This window comes from Engraulis encrasicolus, chromosome 11 (genome assembly GCF_034702125.1).
Source record: "Engraulis encrasicolus isolate BLACKSEA-1 chromosome 11, IST_EnEncr_1.0, whole genome shotgun sequence".
NCBI lineage: Eukaryota > Metazoa > Chordata > Actinopteri > Clupeiformes > Engraulidae > Engraulis > Engraulis encrasicolus.
This window is the reverse complement of record NC_085867.1, coordinates 21,950,131-21,960,130: the sequence shown is the minus strand read 5'-3', so window position 1 is coordinate 21,960,130 and position 10,000 is coordinate 21,950,131. Positions and strand designations below refer to the sequence as shown.

The following is a 10,000-nucleotide window of genomic DNA, read 5'->3' as shown; positions in this document are numbered from 1 at the left end:
TTTTTCTTCCTGTAGCCGAGAAGGCAGCAAACGGGTTAAACGTTGGAGCCAATCAAAACTCGACCTGGCAAAACTGCATTGGGAAAACAGACGCCTGTATCAGAGAGAGAGATAGAGAGAGCAGAGACAAATATGAGGAGATGGAACACTCCAAAAAGTGTCCATACAAATGAATGGGGTCCATTCGTAACGCCAACATGGCGTGTGCCTGCAGATCTCCCACCTGTCTGGTAACGAGAGCCAATTGCTTGCTGAGCTGCGCTGTCATTTATCCAATCATCTCACCGCATCATTGCGTAGGGTAAGCTATTAAGACAGCTCAAACCTAAACGGTATGCCTTCGGAATATCTGCTGCCAGTTGGTGGCAGATAACATGTGTGACTCACATTGGGTTGCTACAGAGTACGCACCACTAATCCTGCGAAGCAGAACGTATTGTCAGTCATGAAGTAATGCACATGCACAATTCAAAATGAGCAGTAAGAAAACAATGTTTTACAGCGTTTCTTTCCTATATACTGCCAATCAGACGTCATACTCTGGTTTTCATTGCGGTTCCAACCATATAGTTTGCTTATCGCTCAGTCGTCCCATTCCTGTTTTTCCCATTCATTCTGAGATGGCCATGGTCTAACTAATCTGAAAATAGCTGCCCAGATGCATCGCCAAGATGGCCGCGGAGTGAAATGACTGAGTGAGAAGTGTGCTGAAGGGAGGCAAGATGTGAACATAACATTCAGGCTTTAGCCCCTCCCATGGCTCACGTGTACTGATTGAGGCAGGGGTGAGAAAATGTGTAGTATGGGCCTACACCAGTGTTTCTCAAACCTTTTCAGACCGAGGACCACTTTGTCCCCCACAAAAATGATCAGGGACCACCTGTCAACTGAATTGGCAGTTGATGGGTGCTAATTTGACACTGTTAATTTTGATGCAGATCACTTACTTTTTATTCACATTATAAGCCTGTCTTATTGTGTTGAAAACATGAAAATGTTACAAATATAGCCTACTGCTAGCTTATCTAGGAAAAGTAGAAATCCCCTCGCGGACCACCTGAGCTCTGTCGCGGACCACTAGTGGTCCCCGGACCACACTTTGAGAATCACTGGTCTACAAAATTATACAAGTGCGTGCGTGTGTGTGTGTGTGCGTGCATGCGTGCGAGAGAGAGAGAGAGAGAGAGAGAGAGAGAGAGAGAGAGAGAGAGAGAGAGAGAGAGAGAGAGAGAGAGAAGGCGTGGTACTGTGACCCAGGGTTAGCTTTAGTGGAAGGCTCAGCAGCCAGATCCACACAATAACAATCTTTTAAATGTCACCACGCTACATGAGTCACCCACTCGAATGCCACCTTTACCCTGCTCCCTTATTGCTTAGTTTTCCTGCAGCACCTTGTGAATTACCACTTTATTGAAAACCTTGACTTGAAATACATTCCTTTCCCTCTCCCTCCAACGTCACACCATGGAAGGAGTCGAATCGCTGTGCAATATAACTGTCACGTCACAAGTCAAAACACTAATAACTGGGAGCAGAAGTGTTCTGTGATTTGTTCAATCTACTCACAGTAAAGTTCCTAAAATAACCTCGATTTTGGGAGAGGAACCCCAAGGTTCCACAGGAGGTCAACGCATCTACACAGTGGGGAACTAAAGGTTAATTGGGGAACTTAATTTTTACAGTTGCCTGCTTTCCTCTGCCATGCATCCTACTGCCAGCCTCCAGCCCCCTGGCTGTATCTGACATTCAAATGATCATTCAAGCACTCCCTTCAGTTCAGCAGCTTTGATGACACCTTATCTTTCACCCTCTCTCTGTCTCCTGCTCTTACTATCATGCCTCCCTCTCCTCTCCCATTCCCTTGCTGTCGTCTTCCTTTTCCCATTACAAGGCCCCTATACCAGAGAGAAAGAGAGAGAGATGGGGGGAACTGCAATTTGGCTCATTACTATATGCTATTCTACCTCTCTGTGACCTGGGTGGAGGAGAACAGCAGCAAAAAAGACAAATCTAGCAACCTGCGATAGTTCTGGCAGACTACGTTGTCATTTTGCCTATTGGCTGACGCTGACCCAACCTACAGCAGCACTCCACGAATCAGCTGCGCTTTGGTTAATCAGCTGCTGCTCGCAATTGGATGCTGAACTTGCTCCTCGCTTTATTTAAACTATCGAAATGGTTTCCCTGTCATTGGTTTTTGCTGTTTGTTTGTTTTGTTCCCACCACCTCCCCTCCTCCACCTGACTAATCATTGCCAAACAACGTCATACTGTTGTCATTGTTGCTTGCTCTGGGGTATGTTGCCTTTCCAGCTAAATGGAAGGCACTCCATTTGCTGCTGTTCCCTGTCTTGGCTTCCATGATGCTGATGGAGTAGCAGCAAAGGTGTAGGTTTGGCTCGAAAAGTGGTGGGGACATTTCAATGGCAAATTGTCCGGATATGCTGTTTTTGCATTATATTTGTGAAAGAGAGGAGGGGACAAGCTAGGTTTATCTGAATAGTGTTATGGACATGTCCCCACCATCCCCCCCTAAAATTACGCCCATGAGTAGCAGGGGAACTTCCTCCAAACAGAGCCATACTGCCATACAAACGTGTCTGCATTCAGAAATAAAGCTTCCAAAATGTATCTCTGTTTCCCATCATTTTTGACGAGAGTGGTTCTGACAGAAATGTTTTCATGACATCGTTCATTTCACTCCATTCACATCCCCTCTCTCACACACTCTGAACATGCATGTATGTAAATAAATATGCACACCCATACGTATATATCATATAGACATTCGAACACGGAGGCCTCATAAGGCCATGAAGGAAAAGCGAGAGTTTTGAGCCCCAAACCAATCACAGTACAATGTTCTGTGGGGCCTATAGACAGGTCTGAGTCCCTTGAATCATCCTGACACCCCTCAGCATCGTCTCACATCCACATAGGCCTACTGAATACAGTAAACCTGCATCCATACTATACAGTACATCATAGTACAGTACAGTACAGTACAGTACAGTACAGTATACAGTACAAACACAAACACATGCAAGCATTTGTATTCAATTAGGACACATACTGCACGTACAACGAGGGAGCGTGACAATAAGGGTTGCTGCCAGCCTGAAGCGAAACACAGAGCTTTGCAAGGCAAGGCAAGGCAAGTTTATTCATATAGCGCATTTCATACACATAACAGGTGCAACTCAATGTGCTTCACAAAGTTAACAAATGTAAAAGAAAGGAAAAAGGGAAGAAAGAAGGAAATAAATTAGTCAAAAAACATTTAAAACATTAAGATAAAACATAAGGTAAAAATAATAATAATAAAAAAATAAACATAAAAATATTGCACACCATAACAACACATGCACACACGCACACACGCACGCACGTACACACGCGCGCACACATGCACGAACGCACGCGCACACACACACACACGGCTTGGGTTAATGTGCTGATGTGGTTTTGGTTTCTGCCAGCGCAGTGTGGCTGGAAAGAGGCAGAGTCAGCCGCCACCCACCCCAGCTAAGCAGCCATGCAGCAGCAGCAGCAGCCACATCTAATGGCCTTCAAGATCAGACAAAATTCCTGCCTTTTAAAAAGAAATGGTTTAACCATAGCCAGAATTTTTGTTTTCTTGCTAACTTGCTGCTTTAAATCCTCCTCCGTTTGATTCAGAGACCAGTTAGCCACAGACCTCACAGCAAAATGAATGCAGAGTTATTTCCAGTCACAATATTTTCCCTCCTCCCTCCATTCATAAACCAGATTTTATATTACAGGACGTGGTGTAAGATGGCCGAGGGAGATGTAGGGAGATGGAGGGCAGAAAAAGGCCATGTCGCTGTGGTGTTGCAGAACAATGAACATGGAAAGAGTTGAACTGAGTCACTTCAAGTCAAGTCAAGTCAGCTTTTGTTGTCACTTTCTTCATATGCACAAGTCATACAAGGAACATGAAATTAGTCTACGTGTCTCTCTCTATACCATGTAAGGACATACTAGACATACACAGGACTGACATTTACAGACCGACATCAGAGTGCAAGACAGGACAAGTAACAGTGATGGGCCAATACCAGTAAAGTGAAGAAGTAATAAATGATAACTGAGCATTTGAACATTGGTGAGTGACAGCGATGGACCACTTCCTGTGTAGCATAATAACAAAATGATTTTCCTCTCTGGAGCGCTTCTCGACACTGACCACATACTGCAGCAACAGCAAGCGAGAGACAAGAGGTCATATTGCAGCTCAGCAACCCTCATACTGTATGCCTGGGCTTCGATTGGACAGAGGGCATGGCCCTTAAAACCTCATGAGAACCAGCACTTCACCTTTGCCCAGCCCTCTCTGTGCCCTCTCTCTCTCCCTCTATCCTCCAATTGATTAGCTATTGCCCACAAAGTCTTGATGTATCAGGACATAACACACACTTTTCTTTTATTGTGAGTCTGCAGCTTGACTCAGCGGGGGTTGGAGTGGAGTAGTGACTAGGGGTGGAGGGATGCAGAGGAGGAGTGCAAAGGAGGGATGAAATAGGAAGGAGAAGATGAAGAGAAATACAGTAGCTGTGGAGCAAGGCAAGATGGGTAGAGGAGACGAGAGGAGCAGTGGAAAGGAGGAGGAGAGTTCGGGTGTGGGGAAGAGGGGTGTAGAAGGGAGGGGGTGAAGAGGAAGAGGTGAGGAGTAGGATGTAATGGCAGAGAAGAGGAAGGACGGGCTTGAAGGAGGAGCAGGGAGGAGTAGAGGGGAGGGCTGAAAGGAGGAGCAGGCAGGAGTAGAGGGGAGGGCTGAAAGGAGGAGCAGGGAGGAGTAGAGGGGAGGGCTGAAAGGAGGAGCAGGCAGGAGTAGAGGGGAGGGCTGGGTCTGCAGGAGTGAAGAGGAGGAGTAGAGGAGGAGGGCTGAAAGGAGGAGTAGAGGGGAGGGCTGAAAGGAGGAGTAGAGGGGAGGGCTGAAAGGAGGAGTAGAGGGGAGGGCTGAGAGTAGCTGCAGGGAGGAGTGTACGGGAGGGCTGGGTCTGACTGAGGAGGCTAATGAAATTGAGTATGCCGGGCAGCCATTTGGAGAGGGATCAATGCAAATGTCATGTGGCACATTTTAATTGCATGTAAAGCCATGATTGAAAGCAGTGCAGGCTACTCACAAGCTATTTCCCAAATGGAAAGGGGCATATTACAGGGACACCATGCCAGAACAGCTTATTTTGTTAGCTGTGTGTTTGCTTTACTTACTCTCTCAAGATGGGACGTTTCGCTGTAATATTTGAAAGTGGTCATCTGTTACGCTGGGTCCTGTAAGCATCCCTAAACTGATTGCACAGATGCTCAACGTCTCCTGTGTCCAAAATTTGTGATGGGACCTTGATGACAACGGTGACATGAGCCAAAAAGCCTCCTCTCCAAATCTCTCAAACCCCATTTCCCCCAAGCACCTAATATTCCCTAAAACCTCCCACCAACTACCACTGACACAATTAGCTAATTGAGCATATAAGGCCTAGGCTCTGATGAATTCAACCTGTGTGTGTGTGTGTGTGTGTGTGTGTGAGAGAGAGAGAGAGAGAGAGAGAGAGAGAGAGAGAGAGAGAGAGAGAGAGAGAGAGAGAGAGAGAGAGAGAGAGAGAGAGAGAGAGAGAGAGAGAGAGAGAGAGAGAGAGAGAGAGAGACGGAATGTGATGTGAATGATGAGATGAGATTGGGCTGTAATGTTTCACTCTACACACATACAGATGAGATGGCAACAGGCAATCTTCCAGAACGGTAGTTATGTCCAGACTACTGTAGAGCTGCACTGGGCTCGGCTCCTGCCAGGCAGGAGGGGGCTGGCGCTCAATTGAGAGTTGTTCAGAGGCCAAGGCTTCTGGTGCATTAACCATCAAGGTGAGGGCATGGATTGCTTGGAAAAAAAGAATCAGTCTCTCTGTATGCGTTTGTTTTTCATGATGAAAGCCAGTGTTCAAGACCCAGCCCATCAACATTTCAGCTTAAACACAACACGCGAAATGACTGTCTCGAGTCCTTCTGGTTAGCACAGCTGTGGAAGGGGGCATTAAATAGCAGCAGAGCATGGCCTGGCCCAGACCCAAATGAAAAATGAATAACAATGAACAGGCAACCTTGGCAGCCACAGAGAAAATCCTGAATGGTGTTACCAAAATAAATCACAGATTTGTAGGTGAAAATAGCAAAATAGCAATACCAGCACTGTTAATCATTTTGGTGCTGGCCCATTAAGCAGTGCCATTTGCTGCATCAAAGTATTTATTTATTTATTTTTTGTACAATTATTGACCAATGGTTGGTCAAACAGGCAAAAATGAAGTGAGGTTAGTTTTGTAGATGAAATACTTGATTTTGCCCACTCCTGAGGCAATTTTTAGCAGTGTAACCGGGTTCTTTGAAGAGAGGGAAAATTGATGCAAGCTATTATTAGTCTTACAAGGGAGGCAAAATACAAAACAGAAATGCAAGCGATCAATGAAAAGCTCTCAGCACAATGACAATGTTTTGTTATTCAACATGAATGGTTTGTCTGCTATAAAATCAATCCTAAACCTTTTTTAGTGTTGCAAACAAGATTGGATGAATCAGAGAGATAGGATAAGTGAATTTATTTTATTTCCTCTCCCAAACAAACATGACTCATAGTTCAAGACCAATTCATTTTTCTAATCCTCAGTCACCCTACTACTCCGTTGGAAGTGGAATTATGGGTCATGCAGTGGTGTCGTCTACGTAGAACGCAGGTATACCCACTTCAAAATTTCAGGCATTTCAGTATACCCACTTGAAACTGATTGATCCATTATTTAGAATAGCACATATATATACAGTATACTCAATTCAAAAAATGTTCAAATATACAGTATACACTCCATAAAAAAGTAGACTACACCACTGGGGTCATGGACCTAAAAAAAGACTTCCTTCTTCCCCACCTGAGGATATACAGTATACAGCCCATGGGGGGTAGTAATGCAAACTCAGACGTGCATTTCATCCTGTTACAGGCTGATGAGCCACTGAAAGGAAACATAACTTTGGGTTGGGAAACACTACTTACTGTTCTGTAGAGTTTTCTCTACACTGCACTCGTAGGTCCTCAGAGGATCTAGCACTCCAACCAGAGCATGGCTGACAGGGGCTCCCCCTGGGCTCCTGAGCCTCTGCGGGCCCCCATCAATGTGGACCATTCCAGCTGAAACAGACCATGAAAGTGGATAGCATGGTAATAGTCATAGCCTAAGTAAATAAAGACATTTTAACAGTATTGCATGGCCAAGGAATAAGCTTTATAGTTGGAATAGGCTTTAGTAATTTTTTGTGAATTTGTGAACACAGTAATAATAAAAACAAAAACACCACCACATCCAAATCCCACTGCGCCATATCATCCGGCTTCCAGCACCACCACTGACTGCCACCGTATTGACTGCAGTCTGGCAAGCCTTTAAAGGGACACTGTGTGAGATTTTTTGTTGTTTATTTCCAGAATTCATGCTGCCCATTCACTAATGTTACCTTTTTCATGAATACTTCCTTACCACCAGCATCAAATTCTAAGTATTCATTATGACTGGAAAAATTACACTTTTCATACATGAAAAGGGGGGTCTTCTCCATGGTCCGCCATTTTGAATTTCCAAAAATAGCCATTTTTAGCTGTAAAAATGACTGTACTTGGACCATACTAGAAAATATTTGTTTATTGCCTGGTAAACTTTCATGGAAATTGGCAATAGGTAGCCCAGTTTCAATGAGCAGCATAGTTGCAGTACCTTTTTTGACCATTTCCTGCACAGTGTCCCTTTAAAGAACAACTCGCCCCACTGCAGTCACTCACTTCACCAGCCTGATGAGATGGACCCCACAGACACAGATGCCCCAGGGCCAGGGCCCACCAGCCATGACCGTCCGTGTAGTATACTGCAACAGCCACTGCTCTCCTTTCAACTGAACTGTAACTTTTAGAGCTTTCGAGCTTGCTTTGTTTTAGGATGGAGCCCTACAGCAAGACGCTCTTGCGTCTTTGAACTTGCTGTACGTGTCATAGGCCAAGGTGGTGTGGCAAGTCATTATTTTAAGTTCGAAATAAAGATGAGCTTGAGGGTTCAGATTTAACATTGACTGAATTGTTATTTGTATTGTCGGCTGCTTTCAAATGCCAAATCTAACCGCTGGCACAGTTAATGAACACATTTTTAATTTGCATCCATTTATACATATTAGTTAGATATTACAACATTAGAAGCATGAATGGCCTGTGGATAGCCAATTTCTGGCGCAGTAAAATCTGGAATGGTTAATTAAGGAGCATACATTTCTTCATCAAGTGTGTCATCCATTACAAACAACCACGCAAATGTTTGTCATTTTTAATCGTTTTATTTCAGTTCAAGTTATAGGAAGCATCTGCACAATAATGTGTGTATAAACATGGGGAAAAAATGGATTAGAACCTAGAGTGGGAAAGGAAGAGGAGGAGGAGGATGAGGAAGATGATGATGAGGAAGAGGAAGAGGAAGAGGAAGAGGAGGACAAAAAAAAAGCAACCTGCCTAGAATATGAAGTGGGATAGGAGAGCAGAGCATGCCAAATGACACAATCCTTCACAGAAGGACACTGATGTAGGGCCTCTGGCTCCAGTGGCAATTACCAAAGACATCAGCCTAGTCATCAGAATGGAGGAAAATTGGCTTTTTTTCTCCGCCCTTGCCATCCACTAAACACACGCGCACACAAACACACACGCACGCGCACACACAAGGTAAATCCACGAATTGCTTTCACTTCCGAACAAAGTTTCTTGCTTGCTGCTGTCCATTCTCTTGAGAGACAGCAAGCATAATCTTAGGATGCACAATTTTCGATTGCATTTTTCAGTCCTCCCGCCACATAGCTGTAAGGTCTGTTGGAACAGTCTGGTTAAGATGCAGACAGACGAGCAGGTGAAGAAACTGTTTGGGGACTGGGAGTGACAAGCTTTTGTGCTTTGGAATACAGAGTGAGCTTCTCTCATTCCAGAACTGTCCAATGTCTGCTGTTATTCGATATTTGTTGTAATGGAACTGGTGTGTGTGTGTGTGTGTGTGTGTGTGTGTGTGTGTGTGTGTGTGTGTGTGTGTGTGTGTGTGAGTGTGAGTGTGAGTGTGTGTGAGAGAGAGAGAGAGAGAGAGAGAGAGAGAGAGAGAGAGAGAGAGAGAGAGAGAGAGTGTGTGTGTGTGTGTGTGTATGTATACAAGTGTGTGCGTGAGTGGGTTGCAGCCTGTCAAATTCCATTCCGTAAATAACAAAACAATGGTGGACCAAGCACTAAAATTAGAAGCACTAAAACTCCTTGCCCCCAAACACAATGAAAGCTCTTAAAAACAAACAAACAACAATTGGGGCAATGGCTGCCCCTCCCTGCAGACAAAAAGTTAATTTAGTGTGTGTGAGAGAGCAGTTTTGGGGAGGGACATTGCAGGCCATCACACTCTGTCTGAAGGCCACTGTGTGTGTGTGTGTGTGTGTGTGTGTGTGTGTGTGTGTGTGTGTGTGTGTGTGTGTGTGTGTGTGTGTGTGTGTGTGTGTGTGTGTGTGTGTGTGCGCGCGCGCTCTGTGTGTGTGTGTGTGTGTGTGTGTGTGTGTGTGTGTGTGTGTGTGTGTGTGTGTGTGTGTGTGTGTGTGTCTATGTACTTGAATGTCTAAATGTGCATGTGTAGAGTGTTGTCAATGGTTCTCATTCTGGAGGTAAGGCAGAGAGCGTCCTTCACAAGCACTCAGGAGGGGTTGGTGGGCAGGGTAGTCTTGTTGGAGGCAGCCAGCATGGCCCGCACTTTAGCCATCAGGTCCTGGAAACAGGAGAGAGAGAGAGAGAGAGGGAGAGAGAGATTTAAAATGATTAGTCAAATTACTCTGACCAAACACAAAAATACGACATTAAACAAAAAGAAGGCATCTAAAAATGACTTGGCATTCAGAGGAAATAAGAGAAAAACAGGAACGGTTTGATAGTT

The 10,000-nt window shown here is 44.8% G+C and overlaps 1 protein-coding gene across 1 annotated transcript in view; it reads right to left on the bottom strand.

The window, feature by feature from the left end:
• Nucleotides 1–9,621: 9,621 nt before the first annotated feature.
• The window catches only part of sfswap (splicing factor SWAP), a 75,827-nt gene continuing 75,448 nt past the window's right edge, over nucleotides 9,622–10,000 (bottom strand). Inside the window, exon 18 of the mRNA XM_063210210.1 lies at nucleotides 9,622–9,835. Within this exon, the coding sequence (XP_063066280.1) occupies nucleotides 9,764–9,835 (72 nt within the window). The 3' untranslated portion in view covers nucleotides 9,622–9,763. The remainder of the gene's footprint in view (nucleotides 9,836–10,000) is intronic.